The 22,846-nt window shown below is 38.3% G+C and overlaps 1 protein-coding gene across 17 annotated transcripts in view; it reads left to right on the top strand.

Moving 5' to 3' along the window:
• The window catches only part of LOC5571223 (potassium channel subfamily T member 2), a 716,145-nt gene that overhangs the window by 551,335 nt on the left and 141,964 nt on the right, over positions 1 to 22,846 (top strand). For all 17 annotated transcript variants that reach the window (XM_021840115.1, XM_021840117.1, XM_021840125.1 and 14 more), the window contains 2 exons: positions 18,234 to 18,313; positions 18,913 to 19,012. In XM_021840115.1, the coding sequence (XP_021695807.1) occupies positions 18,234 to 18,313; positions 18,913 to 19,012 (180 nt within the window). The remainder of the gene's footprint in view (positions 1 to 18,233; positions 18,314 to 18,912; positions 19,013 to 22,846) is intronic.

The raw sequence follows: 22,846 nt of genomic DNA, 5'->3' as shown, positions 1-22,846 counted from the left end.
CTGTAAAATTATTTTTGGGGTTTCTCCAATAACTCTTCAGAAAATTTCTCAAGGGCTTCATTCTGAAGTTCCGCCTGGCGTGGCTACAGTATTCGTTAAGGTTTTTTTTTTTCAGGGATGCTAAAAAACATTTTGAAAATCGCACATGGATTACTTCAACAAGAAAAATCCCATTTTAATTCTTTAAAACCACTCCTGAGATGCTTTCGAAAGTATCCCCAAAGTTTGTTTCGGGAATTTTCCAGGTTTTTCTTTGAAAATTCTTCAAAAGATTCCTATAATTATCCCTTCTGGTATTTCCAAAGAAAGTCTTTCAGAAATTTCACCAGGATTGTATTCATTCCTCCTGGGGTTCTTTCAGGAACTTTTTTCAAAAATCCTTTAAAACCTCCCGGGGACTACTAAAAAAACTTTTTCCAGACATTCCTCCACTCATTTTTCCACGATTTATTTCAGAGATTATTCAAATTCTATCAGAAATTCTTTAGGTAAAAACTCTGAGAGTCCTCCTGAGTTTTCACCCACTTATCGTTCCAAAGATTCCTCCTGGGAATTCCCTTCGATAGTTCCTGGAAAAACTTCATAAAACTTACTGGAGATGTTTCTCGGAATCGAAAGTGGATTTTTTGCCGAGGATTCGAGGCAAATCATCGGAAAAATTTCAAAAAACTCATCGGCAGGGTTTCAAAAAAAAAATGCTCGGTAGAATTTCTGGGAAATCCTTGACAAAATTTCAGCAAAATTCTCGTCAAGATTTAAGAGCAATTGACGGCATGGGTCCTCGGCAGCATTTCAAAGGAATCCTTGTTAAGATTTCAGTAAAAAGTTCATCAGAATTTAAGGGAAATCCTTGTCAGAATTCCTGAGAAACCCTCGTCAGGATTTCAGGGAATTCCTCGTCAGGATTTCAGGAAAATCCTGGTCGTGATTTCAGGGGAATCCTCGTCAGGAATTCAGGGGAATCTTCGTCAAGATTTCAGAGAATTCCTCGTCAGGATTTCAGGTAAATGTTCCTTCAGGATTTCAGGGAAATCCTCGTGAAGTTTTCAGGGAACTCCTCGACAGGATTTCAGGGAAACCCTCATCAGGACTTCAGGGAAATCTTCGTCAAGGTTTCAGGGAAATCATGCTCAGAATTTCAGGGAAATCCTCGTCTGGATTTCAGGGAAATCCTCGTCAGGAGTTCAGGGAAAATTCCTTAGGAATTCAGGAAAATCCTCGTCAGGACTTCAGGAAAATCCTTGTCAGAATTTCTATGAAATCCTCATCAGGATTTCTCGTCAGGATCCTTGTCAAAATATAAGGTAAATCTTCGTCAGTATTTCAACGAAATTTTCGCGCGGCTTTCTGAAAAATCTTCGTCAGGGCTTCAGGGAAATCCTCGTCAGGATTTCAGAGAAATTCTCTTCAGGATTTCAGGGACATTCAAGTCAGGATTTCAGCGAAATCCTCGTCAGGATTTTAGGGAAATTCTCGTCAGAATTTCAAAGAAATCCTCGTCAGGATTCCAGGGAAATTCTCGTCATAAATTCAGGGAAATCCTCGTCAGGATTTCATGGAAATCCTCGGCTAGATTTCAGGGAAATCCTCATCAGAATTCAAGGGAAATCTTCGGCAGGATTTCAGGAAAATACTCGGCAGGATTTCAGGGACATCCTCGTCAGGATTTCAAGGAAATCCTCGGCAGGATTTCAGGGAAATCCTCGGCAGGATTTCAGGGAAATTCTCGTCAGGATTTCAGGGAAATCCTCAGCAGGATTTCAGGGAAATCCTCGGCAGGATTTCAGGGAAATCCTCGGCAGGATTTCAGGGAAATCCTCAGCAAGATTTCAGGAAAATCCTCGGCAAAATATAAGGGAAATCTTCGGCAGGATTTCAGGGAAATCTTCAGCAGGATTTCAGGGAAATCCTTGGAAGGATTTCATGAAAATCCTCGGCAGTATTTCAGGAAATTTTTTAAAATTATTTCAGGAAAATCCTCGACAAGATTTCAGCGAAACTTTCAGCAGGCTTTCAGAGAATTTCTCAGCAGGATAAATCAGGTAAATCCTTTGCAGGATTTTGGGGAAATCCTAGGCAGGATATCTGTGAAATCCTTCGCTGGATCTTGGGGAGAGAGATTCTTGGATGAATATCAGGGAAATCTTCGTCAGGATTTCAGGGAAATCCTTGTCATGATTTTAGGGAATTTCTTGTCATGATTTAATGGAAATTCTTGACAAGATTTCAAGAAAATTATTGTCAGAATTTCAGGGTAATCCTCTTCAGGATTTCAGGGAAAACTTCGTCAGAATTTAAGGGAAATCCACGTCAGGATTTCAGGAGAATCGTCGGCCAGATTTCAGGGAAATCCTTGTCAGAATTTAAGGGAAATTCTCGGCATGATTTCAGCAAATCCTTGGCAGGATTTCATTAAAATCTTCGGCAGGATTTCAGGGATATTTTTGCTCAGATTTAAGAGAAACCTTTAGCAGGATTTTAAGGAAATCTTCGTCGGGATTTCAGGGAAATACTTGCTCGGATTTCAGGTAAATCCTCGTCAGGCTTTCAGGGAAATCCTCTTCAGGATGTCATGGAGATCCTCCTCAGGATTTTAGGGAAATCTTCGTCAGAATTTCATTGAAATCCTCGTCAGAGATTCGAGGAAATCTTCATCAGGATTTAGAGGAAATCCTCATCAGGATTTCAACGAAATCTTCATCAGGATTTCAAGGAAATCCTCATCAGGATTTCTCGTCAGGATTTCAGGGAAATCCTTGTCAGAACATCAGGCAAATCCTATTATAACTTCCTCGTCAAGTATTCAGGGAACTCCTCGTCAGGATTTCAAGGAAATCCTCGTCAGGATTTCAGAAAAATGCTTGTCAGGGCTTCAGGGAAATGTTCGTCAGGATTTCAGGGAAATCCTCATCAGAACTTCAGTGAAATGCTCGTCAAGATATCATAGAAATCCTCTTCAGAGCTTCAGAGAAATGCTCGTCAGAATTTTTAAGACATCCTCGTCACGATTTCTTGTCAGGATTTCAGAAGAATCTTCGGCAGAATATCAGGTAAATCCTAGTTTCTCATCAGGATTTCAGAAAGATTTTTGTTAGGATTTAAGAGAAATGTTAGTTAGAATTTCAGGGAAACCCGTCAGGATTTCAGTGAAACTTTTGAAGCAATCCGATGAGAAATTACTTGAGAAAGACCCAGAAGGAATTCTTGGGAACTTATTTTACTGATTCGTGGTACAAATATTGGAGGTGCATATGGACGTATCAATGCAAGAAATTTTGAGGATTTCTTATAAAGTTCGTTGGTAAATTCTAGGAGGCATTGACAGAGATATTGTTGAAAAAAAATCTTGGGCAATAAAAGCCATAAAGAAATCTCTAGCGATTTTTTTTTATTATTTAAAAAAAAATATTTAGACAACAACAGCAGGAATGATTGGGCTGTTAAATGGAATACATATCCACTGCCGTACAAAAGTTTTGGTTCACCCGCTAAAAACATACAAACATTAATTGTGCATATCCTTGTGTTGTTGCGTCTGAATGAAACTCTATAGCACATTCGAAAGGCAATGGGTTAATCTTACTTCTAAATTTTCTAAATTTTAGAGTTGAGACATTTTGCAAGAAATCACTTAAAAAATACATGGCTTTGAGGTAGAGTGAATGTTATTTTTTCGGTGGGCAGTGCTGGGAACGAAAAAGAAAATGATTGGCAACTGCCCTTTCAACGATGAATTATTAATTGGTGAGCTCGTTCCATGGTTTTATTTCAAATAAATTATATACGTAATCACAGATCTTTTTGTGGTTCTAATGTTACCTTCAGGAAAATTCTCGTCAAGGCTTCAGGGAAATGGTGCTCAGGATTTCAGGGAAATCCTCGTCAGAGTTTAATTGAAATCCTCGACAGAATTTCGAGGATGCTCTCATCAGGATTTCTCTTCAGGATTTCAGACAAATCCTTGTCAGTATTTCAGGGAAATCCTCGTCAAGATTTCAGGGAAATCCTCGTCAAGATTTCAGGGAAAACCTTGTCAGATTTTCAGGGAAATCCTCGTCAGGATTTCAGAAAAATCCTTGTCAGGGCTTCAGGGAAATCCTGCTCAGGATTTCAGAGAAATCCTCGTCATAATTTTATTGAGATCCTTGTCAGAATTTCGAGGAAACCCTCATCACGGTTTCGCATTAGGATTTCAGGCAAATCCTTGTCAATATTTCAGGGAAAACTTCGTCAAGATTTCATGGAAATCCTCGTCAAGATTTCAGGGAAATCCTCGTCAGGATTTCCGAAAAATCTTCGTCGGGATTTCAGAAAAATCCTCGTCTGGGCATCAGAGAAATGCTCGTCAGAATTTTTAGGAAATCCACATCACGATTTCTTGTCAGGATTTCAGTAGAATCCTCGGCAAGATTGCAACGTCAGAAAGAAGAGAAAAATAAGCAAAAAGGATAAGGATTCATGCTTTTTATTCGTGTGCGAAGGAGAATGTATCATTGAAAATTACTGAGATAGAGCTGTTCAAGTTTGGACAAAATTTAAAACATAATATTTTTTATTAACTCAGTAAGCAATAATTTCGGATACTACGCACTTAAATTATTTCACCGACCTCAGTAAAATGTTTCGCCGAGAACCCAACAGCTGAGAGCTCGGTAAATTTTAACGCCGAATCTCGGTACTTATTTTACCGAGATTTCGGCAATCCGAATTTTTTGCCGAGATCTCGGCGAACGTTACCGAGATTCGGTAAACGTTTACCGAGATCTCGGTAAAAGTTTTACCGAGAATCGTCAAATTATTACCGAGATATCAGCTGTTGGGTTCTCGGCGAAACCGTTTAAGTGTGTATGTTCTTGAGGACATTCGTTTTGTTCCTAGATGTTTAACCTTCCCTTAAACTGAAAAAGATTGATGGTTTACTTTTATTTATTTTGGCAAAAACATATGAAACTAGAATTGGTAATTACAAAAATAGATTTGCTGTTGCATATCATCTCTGAAATATTGATGTTGACATGTACAGCATTGAACAGAATGTAAAACTGGAACTGTAGCACTAGTGCAGGTGATTATCGATTGATTAGTCACCCCATTCCATCTGTTATGCTAAACCCGACTTGAATAAACATTAGCGTTATCGTAAATAACTATCACAGTGGAATATCATTTGATCGCTCCACCTCCGGTCATGTGTTGAGAGGGCCTGGGTGCTGGTGTCCCAAACTAAACAGACAAAAAGATGCTACAATTTCATGTTGAATTTGCTTTAAAATTATTATGTCATAATGATTTTGCGAGCTGTTTAGTGGAATACTGCCCATACTCGCATAACAGTCCCATATTATATGGGATTCCGCATATAAATGGGACTGTTATTCGAGTATGGGCAGAATACCTGTCAGTAAATAAAAATAAAATTCATTCCATTTAATTCCACTAGAGTTTGTATCCTTCAACAAGTACGAGTTTTTCATCGCAACGTCCGTTTGTCTATTCCAGGGTAATAAACGTACTGTATACACACAATCCATCTAAATCACGCGATTAAGCCGTGTCACCACAAGTATGCATCGCGGCACAAAACAAATACGCTCTGCCTAATCCCTGTCACAAACAACAATCGCTTTGGCGTCACGCAAGGATCTTTATTATCTCTGGCATGTTGATGCCAACAAAAAAAACTGATACCCATGTACATGTACAGTCCCTTCTGTATGCGTAACGGTACGTGCAGAACCAGAGTGACTTTGAACGTGGCTCACGTGTTCGCGGGGAAAAGGTCAGTTTGTGAGGATTCTGTCGATAATCATTAAGGGGAACATCCGCACGTAACACTTTCGTTGTTGAATGGCCAGGCTTGGTATCGTACTCGTTATTTTGCTATACTCTGGTAGGTTTTTGGTATTGCAGAACTTTCATGCAACGTCAAAGAGAGAATCAACTTAGGCATAAAGCTTCGCGGATTTGAAAGATGAAATGGGATAGAAGGAATTCACTCTAGAAAATGCTTGTCCGGATTTCGGGAAAATCCTTGTCAGAAATTCAGGGAAGTCCTTGTCAGGAATTCTGGGAAATCCTTTTCAGGATTTCAATGAGCTCATAGTCAGGATTTCAGGAAAATATTTGCTGCTATTTCAGGAAAACTCTTGATTTGTCATAGAAAACTATGCCGGGATTTAAGAGATATTTTTATTTCTTTATTTCAGTGAAATCCTTCTCAGAATTTTATAAATATCCTTGTCGGGAACTCAGGGTATCCTGCTTTATTTTATGCGAACTTCAAAATTGAACCAAATGGAATGAGCTTTAATTATTTGATCTAATAAATCCCTAATCGTAACAGTTTTTGATCACATCATAAATATATTTGACGTATATTTTACACAATCCGTATCCTAATAATAATGACATCCCTTCAACAGCAACCCGCCATCGAACGTGTATTCCAATGTTAGCCTTTACCTCACCATTGTAATAAACACAGAAATATCCTCGTAAACTCGGCTCAAACAGCACCCCCCGGTTTTTGGTGTTTGTTTATGAACAATACCTTCCTAAAAACACAAAAGAATGTCAAACTTCGTCGTCGTTTTGGTTCGAATTTATGGAGGTGGTGCAACGTATTGAAAGCACTGAACCAACTCGAATTGGACCACCCTCCCACACTCTGCAGTTTATCAATTTACTACGCTTGGATGGGGCGGAGCTGGGGCCGGCCGATACGATGTTGGACCGAGCGGGGTAGGGTAGATGTTGCCTTGGATTATATAGCCTTTTACTACACAAAAGGCATAAATTGTGCTCAATAAGATAGTATTCAAAAATCGTTTGACTTATTTATAAAGAAATATTTTCCTCAGGGTGACGAATACTGGTACATCTACCCTACAACAAGGACGGAGTCCGAGTGCAGTATTTACATAATCCCATTCTGCCGGCGCGCGAGGGGTTACTCTCTGGAGAACAAGAAGCAAGCAAAGGAAAATAAGAATGCGTGCTGTGCTGCAATGCTCAGATAGCGTAGCATTGCTGGCTGCAAATCCACTTCCGATCTCGCTTAACCCACTTTATGCTCAATGGAATGTGCTGGGATTTCCTCGAGTTCAACTGTTTTTTTTTTTTTTTTGTGCTAGAGAAGTTTGGGACAAGAGTGCCATAGGGGCAAGTAGAAAACAACGATTTGTTTTTCTCTTTGAGTATAACAAAATTTTCCTCCATAGCTCAGAGTACAACGTACAAAATATTATGAAAACTGTTCTATTCTTCCACTTATTTTATTGATTTTTGTATAAGCAATCAAATATCAGTGTACGTTTAAAATTTTTGATAAACACACGCTCAAAAAAGAATTCTGGAAAACGTGAACTGTCAAAAATACATCGTGAACTACCATCATGTTTACTTGAACGTTATCGGAACTAGGCGTTCATATAAACATGATCGAGTTCACGGTGTATTTTTGCTTGTTGACGAGTTCATGACAGCTGTTCACGGATACGATCCAAGGAACCAACGATATAGCCATGAAAACCAAGTTTTACTAGAACCATAACTCAATACCGAGATTCTAAATATCGAGTAAGGGAGAGTATGTACAGTCACTTCTGATGTGTTTTTGTGACATTTGAAGGATTTCAAGGATAGCTGCATTAAAATCTATGTGTTTTCTTGGTATATCTGTATTACTGTATCCTGGAGCAAAATATCTGAATTTTGAATCTTCTTCTTATTCTTTTTCTTTTTGGCATTAACGTCTTCATGGGGACAGAGCCTGCTTCTCAGCTTAGTGTTCTTAAGCCAACTGCCACAGTTATTAACTGAGGGCTTTCTTTGCCAAAGTTGCCATTTCCGCATTCGTATATCGTGTGGCAGGTACGATGATACTCTATGCCCAGGGAAGTTAAGTAAATTTTCATCACGAAAAGATCCTGGACCGCCCGGGATTCGAACCCAGACACCTTCAGCATGGCTTTGCTTTGTAGCCGCGGACTCTAACAACTCGGCTAAGGAAGGAATTTTGAATCTGTATCCCAATAAAATGGAATCGAAATTAAAGTTGGACTAGAAATTCAAGGAAATGCCAATAATTTGTAACTACAATGCAAAATTTACACATCTAAGTTTAAATTTTGCGGTGCAAAAATGTTTGTTTTCATATTTGCTCAAAACCATGTATCAATCTGCTTAATTTTGGCAGAATTCTTTATAAAGAATCTGTATATCTGAAACAAAAACATCTACCCCCAACGGTAAACAAGCGAGAAAAATGGATTTTATCATCGCTCTCTCTTTGGGGCTCTTGTCCGCTGCTTCTATTTATCAGACTTCTTACAACTTGCGATACATTGACAATCGTGGACCGCAACAGATAGGATGTTTTTCTTTGCTTGCTTTGATCGTGCTTCATTCTCAAATGAGAGCGACTTCTGCAATGCTTGCATTTGACTCAAAGAAGCTTAAATTTGCTTTCCGGATTAACATTGATCAGCGGGTTAAGATTGATCGGTATGATTCTTCTCGTTAAAAGTTCGAATCATCCTTCATCGATGGAACATTTTCAAAGCACGAAGGATGCGCTCTTTCTTACATTCATGAGATAATAAAAATTGAGGTTTTTGCGAAAAGTGCGTTTAGTTCATGCGTATATATGTCGACCTTTTGAATTAATTATTTTATAATTATGGATGACACTATCATGTCTCACATGAGTTTTGCAAATAGTATGAGCCAATGAAAATGCGGTTGTTACTAAAAATGACTTCGTCAAAAACGATTCGTCGTCAAATCTTTCATAATTTTGTTCAATGGACCGATGCACGAGTTAACTAATTTTACGTTTGAGCGGTGCTGAATTCACTGGTTTCCATAGTCACATAAATAACACGGCACCGCTAAAACGTCAAATAGTGAACCCATGCATAGGTCCATAGAGCAACGTCATCAAATTACTATTAAGAATGCAAAATTTCCATAGGAAATTGCTTACCTCTAAGCGTATTCCGTGGTTCGAAGTGTTTTTAAATAACTCTAAAAGTAAATTACTTGTAAGAGTTTGGTCTTCATATTCGGATTCAGGGGCCATGATATCAGTAAATAATGACATTTTCATTTTTATTGAGCGTTGTTTGCATGTGTAATCATTTTAACCTCATATCCACTAATTCAAAAAATCACTTAAATATTAAAACCAATATGCAGTATTTGGTCACGAGCGTTACTTGATTTAAAAATATAAAATTTGCGATATTTGCATCTTCAAATGAAAACTTTAAGAAATATTACAAAAACTGATCAATGATTACGGTATAGATACAGTCAACTATCCCTTACTCGATATTGAAGGGACCATCAAGTTAGGGAGATATCGAGTTACAGAACACAAAACCAGTGCAACTGCGATCCAAGGGACAATCGAGTTAGCCATGAAAACAAACTTTTACTATGGTTCTCTAACTCGATATCGAGATATGGAATATCGGGTAAGGGAGAGTTAATAATCACTAATTAAATAGACAAAAATGCTGATTTAAAAAATCTTAATTAAGAGTAGATTGAAAACATTGAAAATAAGGACCAAAATATTAGAATCTGAAGTATTCGTTCTTAAAATGACTTTTGAAATAATAGCATATAATTACCAAAAAAAAAACAGATTTAAGTTTCAGTAGCTCTATTATTTTTTATCGATATATTTATCTACAAAGAAGAACCTTCTTATAAAGAAGGGGATATTTCTGATAAAATCAGTCACAGCTGCAAACCAGAACAATATTAACACATCAAAGCTTCAAAAAACTGTTTACGATGATAAGGAGGCGAGACAATCTTCAAAATTATCAACTGTTTTGATGTCAATGAATATGAGATCAGTAATAAAAGGAAGAACAACCTATGTTCAAATGAACGGCTATTTATAAAATTGGAAACAAGCCTTTTTTACGTTATCAATCGTAGTTCAACAAATAAAATAACCATCTGCTTAAGCTTATGTTTTAAGAAACATGAACTACTAACGCCAAAATAATAATCGAATTATAGCTTGGACACGATGTGCTGAACTGTCAGATGCACCCCAAATCAACTTCATGACTCATAAGGCAATCTGACGTTTGATTACCTATCTCTATCCAGCACAGGTACGTATATGGGAAATCGTTTCCGTATGAAAACAACAAACAAAAAATCCCATTTGATCTTGTTGCTGGAAAGAGAAGGGTGCGAGAGCCTTATTTATTCTTTCTGAGTTGTCATGTAAGGAATATCTCATTTGGGTCACGTGTACCAGTTATGGACATAATGGTTCCTTATTTGGCCATACGTGTTAATTTAAAAGTTTTCAAATTTTTGATTATTTTATGTGTTTTAGTAGTAAGATATTAATTATGTCTTCACGTTGAACTATTCAAAAAGATTCTAAATGTGAATATTTTCGAAATTTCACAAATGGCCAAATAGGGGACCACTATGGCCATAACTGGTACACTTTCTCCAGTTAAACTTATTAATTCTGCCGTTTCCCGTTCAGCCAGATGTCATTGAAATAAGTTATGTACGTACAAACGACATTAGGATTCAGACTTGAATAGTTTTTAAATTTTTTAACATGTTTTTAAAAGCAGACCTGCCAGTTTAAACTGTAATCGATTTCCATTCTAAAAATCACATCCTTCGTTCTTTGATTCAAAACATTCATAAGAAAATCATTCGTTTTAAGCGAATCAACTTGCTGAATATAGTATATTAAACCGATTATTAAAAAAAAAAAAAAAAAAAATGTCTTTGCAAGAAGCTTTCGTGGAAACAGTTCATTCGGGGGATTGGGTTTCGGTAGAAAATCCTTCGGGAAAAAATCATTCGGGGAAATGTCGGACAATCCACACGGACACCATTCGTTCATTTAGCTGCACAGACTGTAACTCAACATAAGACAACAGGCAATCATGCTTCAGTGGCACAGGCGATAAATTCCTGAAGAAAAGTTTCAATTGGCTGAAGCGGGAATCGAAGCCATACCCCATGACACGATGTAGTTAACTGCCTGCCGACAATAACCTCACGGCCATGCCGAGTGATAACTTCCTTGGAAAGCCGTTGGTCCCAAGATGAACTAGCCATGGTCTAAAAGTTTCATTAAAAAGACACAAAAAAAACAAAATCATAAACCATATTCTCCCAACATATTGATCAACCCCTTGTGTTTTGACGTTCCATGCTGCTTTTTCATTCAAGTTTGATCTGTGAATAGCAAGTTGATCTCAAATAGAAGGAAGGCGATATTATACATTATGAACAGAATTTTATAGTTTAATTATTTTACATCAAATTATTTCTTGGTGCTCTCATCGTAACAATTTAAAGCTTCCACCGTAAACTCTGTTATTCACCCGAAGTATTCAAAACCATATATTTGCTATAAAATGTTATTAAGCTGGAAGTCACACTAAGTTAATTAACTATAATAGAGAATGGTATCCTGTTTTAAGCCGTTTTAAGGCGGTAAAGTAAAAAACAATCAATAACATCGATATCAGGGTAGACCAGTGTTTCCCAAACTTTTTTGGCTTTCGCCCCCTTGAGTCCAAACTATTTTAGAATCGCCCCCCTAATCATTCTTCTTCTTCTTCTTCTTCTTCTTCTTCTTCTTCTTCTTCTTCTTCTTGGCATAACGTCTTTACTGGGACAGAGTCTGCTTCTCATCTAAGTGTTCAATAAGCACTTCCACAGTTATTAACTGAGAGCTTTCTTTGCTAAAATTGCCATTTTCGCATTCGTATATCGTGTGGCAGGCGCCCACTGATTCGTAGTTTGAATATTTAGCATTTATAATGCTATGTTGAAGTTTTGATCAATATCTTAGCATAAGTGTACCGTAAATTGGTCAAAATTTAAAGTTGACTGGTGTAGTACTTAGAACTCACATATCTATAAATTATTATTATTATTATAATTTACTCATTAATATCAACCATATCTGTCCGAAGGTTTGAAGACTTTTCACTAAACTGCGATAATCGATACAATGTTGCTTCACTTCCAACTTTTCAATCTCAGGAAATACAAGCCGAGTATCAGTGAATCATCCTTCGTTACCTTCGTAATGAAGGTGTTTTGCTAGCTGAATCTCTGATGAAATTAAAGAACCGATATTTGCATAGCCAATCTTGTGAAAAAAACTAAGTGTGACGATTATGATGAACTCTCACATATTTCACTTCAAAAATGCTTCTAATCTGTAACCAAAAATTATTGAGATCAACGTTATCTTTCGAGAAAAATCTTAGATGCACATTCATGTTTTTGAAGTAGAAAAAAAATGAATGGATAATACTAACGTTTTGTGTGCGGGTTTTTTTTAAAGACATTAACACGTTAATGCTTCCAGTGGACGGTAAAGTCCTTTGAAGGAAACACCACACTACACAACGAACTAGCATGCAACGCCCAGTGACTCAGTCGGAGACCTTCCTTACGAAAAATATTCCGGACTGAAGCTGGAATCGAACCCACACTACTTGACACGATGCGGCCAAATGCCTGACGGCACTAACCGCACGGCCACGAAGCCCACATTTTGTCTATGATGAGTAAATCCAAATTCCCTTACATTAAATTTTTCGCCCCCTTTTCTACTGTTTTCGCCCCCCAAAATCAGAATTACAAATTATCGCCCCCTTGGACCTGAAAATCGCCCCCTAGGGGGTGAATTCGCCCACTTTGGGAATCACTGGGGTAGACAATCGTCATCGTTGAGCTTGAGCTTGAGCTTGATTGGCCGCCCGTGGATGCACTCCAGTATCGCCAGATCAGCTGCACTTACACAAGGAACCAACCAAATGACTGCTTGGGACTAACAGGCATCCTCAGTGTATAAGTGCTGGTGATCTTCTATTTTTAGGCAACAATGGCACCTGCCACGTCAGAATGCAGACCAATGAGGGGAAGGGGGAGGAACTGATGATGCATTGAACTGACTCCCACGTAGACCGTATATTCCACTGCATCCACGTCAGTTCATGCGGGAGTGTATGGATTGGGGGAAAGGCATGGCAGAAAGGTTTGCTTTTGTGGTTAGCAGACTGCCTATATATCAGACGTAAGAAAGGCGTGCGCGTGGAAGTAGGAAGCGTTAGGGAAACGGTTTCTTGTCCGTCTCTGGTTCTAGCGTTTGCTATGAACGAATAGTTAGAGTGTGATATATTTAGAACGGAATATAGAAGCAAGTGAGAGATATACAACTACAAAGTACGAGGAAAGGGACGGGCCTGGGATTGAACCCATGACCTTCTGCATATGAAGCAGAAGCGGTAGCCATCAGACCACCAACCCCGTCTTGGGTAGACAATCGTCATCGTTAAATGGAAAAAGTCGGCGACAAAACTAAAAGAAGCATCGTCATCGTCACTCTACCATCGTCCGATGACGATTTGCCGCAGAGATCCGGTCACATAGGCTCGGCTCCATGCCGAACAAATACGATTCCTTCGTTATGGGCGAATCTTCGTTCGGGAGCACTGAGCCGACTAAAAATGTGAATCGTGTCTTCGATAGATTATAAGTATTATTTGGAAAAAATAAAACAAAACAAGTCTGGAATCGAACAAACGATCTGTGATTGGTCAACCCCACGCCACAAAAAACTAAATAGTACAATCAATATGCCAGCAAACTTTACAAAAGTTCATTTAAGTATTTGCATGACGCCGAATGTCATTCGGCGAAACATTTTACAGATTTTCGAATAAATGTCCTTCAGACTTAATGCACTTTCAACCAAATGTCATTCGACTGAACGAGTTTAAACGATGAGTAAACAAAAATGTTAAAACTTAAATTACAACATAAGTTTGAGTTATTGAAATTTTTAGCGCTTTCACATGGTGTTTGAATTTTTCACGAGTGAATCGATTTTTAAGTTCTGTGATAATGAAATTTGTATTTCTCTGTTAAAGTTAATCTATGATAAAAGATCTCAAAACAAAAAATAAATAAACAAAAGGTCGAATCATTTTCAACATTTTGTTTATTCGACCTTTTGTACTTTCGACCCTTTGTCCTTTCAACGATTTGTGTTTCGATTTTTCTCATGCTCATTACTCATATACAAAACAATGAAGTATACCAAAGGTGAGCATTTTGTACAAAAATCGACTTTCACTATCATTACTCTGAACACAATTATGGTAGGCCATGATGGTCAAACTACATGCTTCATGATGAACTACATCCATTTCAGTAACGGTCGAATTTTGGACCCTTTACGCAAGTAATTTCGGGGTTTTATCCCAATTTATTATTAGCAAAGCGTACACAAGCCAATGAACAATATTCATGTTGAATGCCAGAATGTAGAGATAAACTTTCTCTATGAAAGAAGAATGCTCACATGGTCATGAATAATCCAAAATACGTTGAAAATAATTCAAATGTAAAACAATGTTGCCATTATTTTGGATTTATAAAGTATATATTGTGGACTCCGGAACTTGGAGGCAAAGCCTAAGATACTGTTTGTTAAACATGCTAGCGCAAAGTGTAATCAATCGATTAATAATGGATAATCGAAGATAAAATGTTTGTATTAAATAATGTGTCCCATTTTTTACGGATTGAGATACAATCGCAAGAAAAATTGTCGTGACTAGCATAGGGGGCAACATTGCTGCAACTTTGCAACCTTTTCAACTTGATCACGAGTTTTTATTTCAAAACACAATATTAAATTTGTTTTATGACTATTATTCGATAATGTGAAAATGTTTACGACATAACGGCATTGCTGGTCTAATGGCTACCGTTTCTGCTTCATGTGCAAAAGGTCACGGGTTCATTCTCAGGTCTGACCTTGCCTCGTACTTTGTAGTGGTATCTTTCACATGCTTCTCTTCCACTTGTAATCTATCACACTCAATCGATTCGGTCATAACCAGTGCTGTAAACATTCGACACTTAGCGCGATGTTTGTTTCGTTGCCATGGTCAGCAGTCACAGCACGAGCCTTAGAATGAACGTCGACAAACACAAAAAAGTGTCAATTCAATGTCGTCTGACACGATGACATTTGCATAAATCATATATTTTGCATACAATTTAGACATCGGATCATAAACAACATGAATAGTTTGATCTTGCCTGTCGAATGTCGAATGTGACATACATACAGTGAAAGCAAAACCGTATTGTTTCCTAGCGAAGCTATCGTGGTCAGTGGCATTCAATTGACATTTTTCTTTTCGACATTCGTTTGATCGCTCGTGCTGTGCATGTAAAAGGGAACCGCTGTCGAATATCAGCGGAAACGTGTTGACTACCGTGATTGCTTACAACACTGTTCATAACAAACGCTAGAATCAGAGACGGACAAGAACCGTTGCCCTACGTTTCTATTCTTTTATCATTATTATAGCACGCCTTTCCTTGCGCCTGACATATAGGCAGTCTGACAACCAAATAGAAAACAAATAGCAAAAAGTAAATACTTGGCTTCTTGTGTAAGTGCAGCTGATCTGGAGATACCGGAGTAGCAACCACGCAAGGTATTTTAACAGCTACTACAGCTATCTACAGCTGTCAATATACATAGGCAACCACGGCGGTTAATCAAGCTCAAACTCAAAGCAATGTGATAATTTCTACCAACAAAGAGAGAGTTTCTGAAAATTGCAATGCAAAGCCTAGAAAATTGCTAAACACGGGGTTGAGTTATCATTGTCATATTCTGATTAAGTTGTGTTAAACGCTATTCGTGGAATAAGATTGTTGCAACAAAAACAGGAGAGAACTATGTTTTTGCTGCAACGTGTTGGTTGACAATTAATTCACTGATTTCAGCAAATGAAACAAAAGGGGTTTTGTTCAGTGGCCCCGGTATTTGATTTTAGTATTTTAATTCAAATTCTTAATAAAATAAGAATTGGCACATAAATGAAGACTTGAGGAAAAGTCTCATCACGCAAAATATAAAATCCAACTCTTTCGTGAAGGTAAAGCTTCTTCTTCTTCTTCTTCTTCTTCCTGGCGTTACGTCCCAACTGGGACAGAGCCTGCTTCTCAGCTCAGTGAGCACTTCCACAGTTATTAACTGAGAGCTTACTATGCCAATGACCATTTTTGCATGTGTATATCGTGTGGCAAGTACGAAGATACTCTATGCCCTGGGAAGTGGAGAAAATTTCCAACCCGAAAAGATCCTCGATCTGTGGGATTCGAACCCACTACCCTCAACTTGGACTTGCTGAATAGCTGCGCGTTTACCGCTACGGCTATCTGGGCCCCATGAAGGTAAAGCTATTGGAAGCTAAATTTCATTATTGGAAAGTATTCGATCATTGTACTGAAACTCAGGTTTAGGAAGTATGAGAATTCTATAAAGCTTCTGATGAATCCTCTCAGCGACCTCTCAGAATCCTCACACAATTCTCATCAATATCCTCTCGAGATTCGCTGTGGTTCTCATCAAAATCTATTCATGATTCTAATCAGGATTCTTATAGGATTCTCATCAGCTTAATCACAAGGTTCACATAAAATTATTTGCAGGGTCACTGCAGCTTCCTTGCAGGATTCTCATCAACATTCTCTCAGTATTTTCTTCAGATTTTTTTCAGGATTTACACCAGAATTCTCTCAGATGTCTCATTAGATTCGTCTAAAGATTTACCTACGGAATCTCACCAGAATGCACTTAGGATGCTCATCAGAATCTCATCAGAAAGGACTCACGTCAGACTCGCCTCAAGTTTTTCATTGGAGCTCTTTTTGGATTCGATAGACAAATGGGAGAATTATAATCAGAATCTTCTTGAGCTTGTTACCAGAATACTCTCATTATTCTCCTCAGAATTCTCTCTTGTGTGCTTCTAGGATTTTCTGCCGAATCCTTTCAGGATTCTCAATAGAGTCCTTCCAGAATTCTCCACCGAATCGTTCCAAAATACTGATCAGAATTCAAAAAGGATTCTCACCGGAATTCTTCGAAACTTCGCAACAGAATCCTTCTAGGATAGACATCAGAATCCTTCGAGGGTTCTAATCAAAATCCTTCCAGTATTCCTGTCGAAATCCTTTCATTATTTTAATTAGAATGATTCCTCGATTCTCATCAGAATTCTTCTTATATTTTTTATCAGATTTCTTCCTGCATTTACAACTGAATCCATTCTGGATGCACATTATATTTTTCCACGACGCTTAGATAAACTTTCTAGAATCCTCTTCGAAAACATTGCAATAATATCATCTGAAACCAGGAAAAAAGTTTTCTTAATTTTTTTTATATTGTTTATGTAATCCCACAAGGACCCACCCAGTATAAAAGATATTTTAAGAATGGAGTATTAAACTTCATGAATGTTTCTATTTTTCGATTACGTTGATTAGAAAAATCATTTAGTTTGTGCTCATTGCATGATTATCTCTATTGTTTTACATTTTGGGCTTATCGACATATATGGGTAAAGAACAACCATCAAGAAGCTGGCGAATGTTTGAAAGATTATTTTTTCAATGGGTCACAAAATTATGAAGCAACTTTTGTTCATGGTACAATAATTCTGAAGCACAATCTGTAGTTCGAGATTAAATAACGTTTGAAGGATGGCAATGGAATAATTTGAAGAGATACAGGACTGCAATACGGATATACACCACAGCCTTCAAATACGAAAAAAAGTTTTTGGTTAATGTATTTGCAATTGCTGATCAATTATTTGAAATTGATTATCATTTGTACGCAATAAAATAAAAGTCAAATTTCATGTGATTAACAATCATGCAAGATTTTCAAAATGCATAATTTACCTAAAAGTGAGATTTTCTTAGGAAACCTTCACTAAATCAAAGGCTTTATTTTCAAGTGTTTCAAGTTTGTATAAAAAATAAGCTACTACTACTAAAGATGAAAATGACAATAAATTTTCGAGCTGTTTAGTGGAATGCCTATAAATAAATAAAAACCGAATTCAGTACTATACCATTTAATTTCACTAGAGCTTGTATATTTTGACAGATACGCGTATTTCTTGTTCCCCTCAACGACGGTATGCTAACGTTTGAGAAAAAATATTCACGCAAACTCTAGAATACAACATCCAAAGGTCATTATTTATTTGACTTTACTACCCATTTGCTCTGCACATTTAAAACGCAGTGTAGCTCGATTTGAGCAAAAGAAAGAAAAAAAACTTTAATGAGTGTGCTAATTTGCGTTTCTTCTTCTCCTTTCTTTCTCTTTCCAGAGTACGGGTAGAATATTATGTAAATGAAAATACATTCAAAGAAAGACTGCAACTATATTTTATAAAGAATCAAAGATCAAGTAAGTATGAATCGTTTGCTTCCCGTTCACTAATTGGGTCATTTTCGAGTTGTGCCTTCCATTCCTGATGTATTTAACGAGATGCCTAAAAATAGGGGGCTTTTCTATTTTTATATCAGTTTTTGTCCATTTTGGGTCACCATAAATATTTAAGCACCATATTCAAGGCCAGCTCTTTTCATTCAAACCACCTCTTCAGCGCAATCGGTAATTATTTTGACGTCTAACTACTCCCACTAACCTGGCGATGGTGAGTCTCATGCAGTTTGATAAATACCCAACCCTTTTCTCGTGACATTCTTCATTTTGTATCCCCACTCTCTACATACATTGCGTGCCGAACGTCCATTTGAGTTCCAACGTTCTGCGAAGTGAAGCGATCCATTTTTCATTTCGAACCATTCCTTTCGGTTTCGTGACCATCTATTAGAACCAACCGGAACAACAGGTTGAAGCTGTTCTTTTTTTATTTCACCTGTTAGAATTAAATCGTTCCACTCGAGTATGGTGCAACTCGGAAATGTTCTCGATTGTTGTTTGGCACACATTCTGGATTATTAATTGAATGTATCGTTTTTCTTTTCCTTTTTCGTGAACAGGTTTAAGGATACGAATTGCTAATTTACTGTTTAAGTTACTAACTTGCATTTTGTACATAATACGAGTAGTATCGGACCTAGATCCAACGTTTGCAACTTGGTGAGTATATATTTCTATATGAGTAAATTTGTGTAACGTTTGTAAGCGTGCTTTTTGTTTGGATTGCCTATAACTTACAAGTTCTATGATTTTTTCGTTCACATTGAATAGGAGGCCACCATGATGAAAAGGCAACGTCAAGATACATCTAGTTTTTTTTTGCACTACGTTTTCTTGTACCAAGCGTATTCGAAGCGAACACCGTTTTAGCAGGATTTCTGTCCGATATTCCTATATCCTGTAGCATCCTGCCTGTTACATTTTACTATGTATATAGTAACATTTGCCTCAAAGCTATACATTGCATCCTATGATGGAGTAACGGTTAACTTTTGAACCTTTCACAGAAACGATTTTGTTGTTAAGAATAATTAATGTACATGCCAAAACACAAAACGAAATACTCGCATCTGTCATGCTTGCGAGTAAACGAAGCTAAAGTGATTCGCAAACGTGTTTTGAGATGTTCAGAGTTAATTGCGCTCTTGATATAAAAAAATGCTATTTCCCCTCCGATATTTCTGGTTTTTAAGGGTTTTTGACAACAAACTGATAGCGGACTTGCATTTTTCAATGTATTCGAATCCTCTGAGTAGAATCTCAAAAGAGAAACTTAAAAGTAGATTGGAGTACCTTGTACCTTTTAATTCCGCCCGAAATGCTTATCTTTGACAGATACGCGTATTTCGACTACCACTTGCAATCTTCTTTAGTGTCAGTTACTCGTATACATCCCCCCCCCCCCCTTCGCTTAGGGGCTCCAGGGGGTCGTGCTCTCCAAATAATTGAAAAGATACTGAATACTTGTAGGGGGCCTTCCTTAGCCGAGTGGTTAGAGTCCGAGGCTGTAATGCAAACCCATGCTGAAGGTGTCTGGGTTCGATTCCCGGTCTGGACCGACCTAATCTTTTCCTAATGGAAATTTCCTTGACTTCCCTGGGCATAGAGTATCATCGTATCTGCCACACGATATACGAATGCAAAACTGGCAACTTTGACAAAGAAAGTTAATATACTGTGGAAGTACTCATAAGAACACTAAGCTCAGTAACCGGCTCTTTCCCAGTGGGGACATTTCCTTTTCGTCCTATTCGTGGAAAAATACATCGGCGCGTCAGAAGCATTTAAAGAAAACCAGGGAGTCTTCTACGTTTTGAAGGTACGATGCAACTCACATTTCAACCAGCTACTCCGAATGCAAAAGTTGAATGACGGGACCGAAATCTCAATCACCGAGCACCCCCAACTGAATCAACGAAAGTGTGTTGTGTCTAACGTCGACTCAACGGACATAACTGACCAGTATCTGAAAGAATAGCACGTCAGTCAAGGTGTGAAGGACATCCGCCGAATTTGAAGTCGACAACCGGATGGCTCTTTCATAAATACACCGTCCATAATCCTTCCCATCAGTTGTACCGTCATCCCGGACCACACAGACTTTGGATGGTCCCGTTGCTGAACCCGCAATTACTATCCTACGCCAATGCAGTGCGACCGCTGTTAGCGTTTCGGTCATGCCAACTCCACCAACAAGTGCCCTAAACCGTTCCGCATTTGCGGGAAATGCTACAAGGTTCATCCACACAGAGCTGACTCAGTTATGAGTTATTCCGCTACCACTGCACTGCCACTGATAATGGAACTCCGCGAGAACCTGCTACTACCGGCTTCATTCAAAAGCGTTCGGAATGCGTCGACCCAATATTTTGTTGGAATTGCAACACCAATGATCCCAACCACCAGCAAAAAGTGCCCGACTTATGTGAAGGAACTGGCTATTCAGCATATTCGTGTAGACCACAACCTATCATACCCGTCACGAGTATGAAGCACAGGACGGATGGGCAATGGTACCGACACTTTCGCTAGAGCAGTCAACCTGAGAAAGGACGTTGAAGTTGAAGGACTCAAGACCACTGTCAAACAACGCCTTGAGGACTATGAGAAGAAAGGCGGAAGAATTGCTGAGACGAAGCGCGCTCTGCACAACCGTAGCAACATTAACGACAATCCGTGGACATGGCACAAGGGGATTTTTTTTTATTATCGGACAATTTGGGCCGTAGGTTCTCCGATTTGCATGAAATTTTCACCAGAGGTAGAGGTCGTGGATAAATGACCAAAAGTTAAATTCAAAAAAAATTATAGTGGCCTATTTTCCCGGAAAACTCTAGATGAATTTTCACGATTTCTCTATAAACCTCAAACTTTGAAAATTCATATCTCCTGAACTATGCATCGTAAAACAAAAGTTTTTTAGTGAAATCGAAAGAAAATTTTCTCAGCAATCTATTAAAAATATTAAAAGAAAAACATTTCTCGGAAAATTTTTCACCATGGAGAAAATTGTCGGAAAAATAGCGAAAAAACTATCGTCTGTACCATGAAAAATTTTCAAAAAAATATTTTTTGTTTCATCAATCCATACTCTAACTTTCGTCCAACGACGCCAAAGTGGTATCTTTTACCGTTTAGGCGCTAGAATTGAAAAACCGATGATCACCCCCACGCTTCCCATAGAAAAATTTGTTCTATTGTGGGCCTCATAACCGTGCGCTAACGGCGGCAGTAATTTACACGCATTGTAAGTGTAACGCAGTAAACCATCCTTTCCTTTCCAGTCAGAAGAAGCTTTTCGTCAATCAGACCACTCTCCTTTGGTCTGTTGGGTGTTTTGTATGTCCTTTATTCGTAACCTTTACTATTGAGACCAACAGTCTTTAATTGAAAACGATCCTAGCATTTAATAATATAGGTAATAGGAACTGACCCTCAGCAAGCATGGGAAAATTCACTCACTCACCCGAATGCCACCGATGAAAAATAGCAAAAAATCTGCTGCTATCGAACATTCAGTGATAGTTGAACCGTCCTAGGTGGAGTGTAGCATGAAAGCGTCGAAACCGATTGTGTAAAAGCGACAATCGGAAGGAACGCTAAGAAAAGTGAATACCAATACACTTGTATCTGCGAGGCACGAGTTAATGCACTTAGCATCTATTCGCCGAATGCATTGAACTGACTGAGAGGATTCCTACTCACTGAATCATTCCGTGGTGTGGACTGCCAGTCAGTGAACGCTCATTAGCACTCAAACCCTAATGCCATTCGAACGGAATCAGAATGTAAACAATTATTCCTGGACAAACATTTCAAAAGGGCACATCGGCATTGGTAAACATTGGCTTTGCAAGCCGCTGTTGAACCCAATTCAACTCGATCACGCTCACCAATACCACTATCAGGAAGAGCTAACACCAATCTTTCTGATAGTGGGGTTAGTTTGCGTGGGCGGGCTAAAAAGGGCTCAACAGCAACGTTTCTGAGAAAAAAGGCTCAAGACCTCTTGGGCCCTTTTCAAATGTTTGTCCTTTGTCCGAATTTGGGTATTGCATTCGACTGATCAGATGCCGTTTTTTGTTTCGCTTAGTGCTCGCCGAAGTAGCAGAATGGGCACTGGAAATTGAAACGTTCGGCTTGGTTAAAAAAACGGCTTTCTTGCTCCCGACTGTGCGTGGAAGCGAGTGAGGGAAACACAATAACTGAGTAAGTGTTTCACATGCTTGACCATCAGTATCATATAGTTGCCAAGCAAAAAGGATATTTATGCAAGCGCGCGAATAAATTTTCAGTTTTGTTTTCTATACAATGTGATATTTGATATAAATTCTGATTGTTCCTTGGAAGAATATAGTATAGTATTTACATGTGTATAATATCAATCAACTGTATAACACTCAGGGACGCTATCTATTGTTCCATTGATGGCTGCTGTGGAATATTCCACTGCCAGTCAGCAAGCAGCCTCTGCAGTTGGCGCAAACCCAACAG

The sequence above is a fragment of the Aedes aegypti genome, chromosome 2 (assembly GCF_002204515.2).
Source record: "Aedes aegypti strain LVP_AGWG chromosome 2, AaegL5.0 Primary Assembly, whole genome shotgun sequence".
Lineage (NCBI taxonomy): Eukaryota > Metazoa > Arthropoda > Insecta > Diptera > Culicidae > Aedes > Aedes aegypti.
The sequence above is the reverse complement of the archived record's forward strand: the minus strand, read 5'-3'. Positions and strand labels throughout refer to the sequence as shown.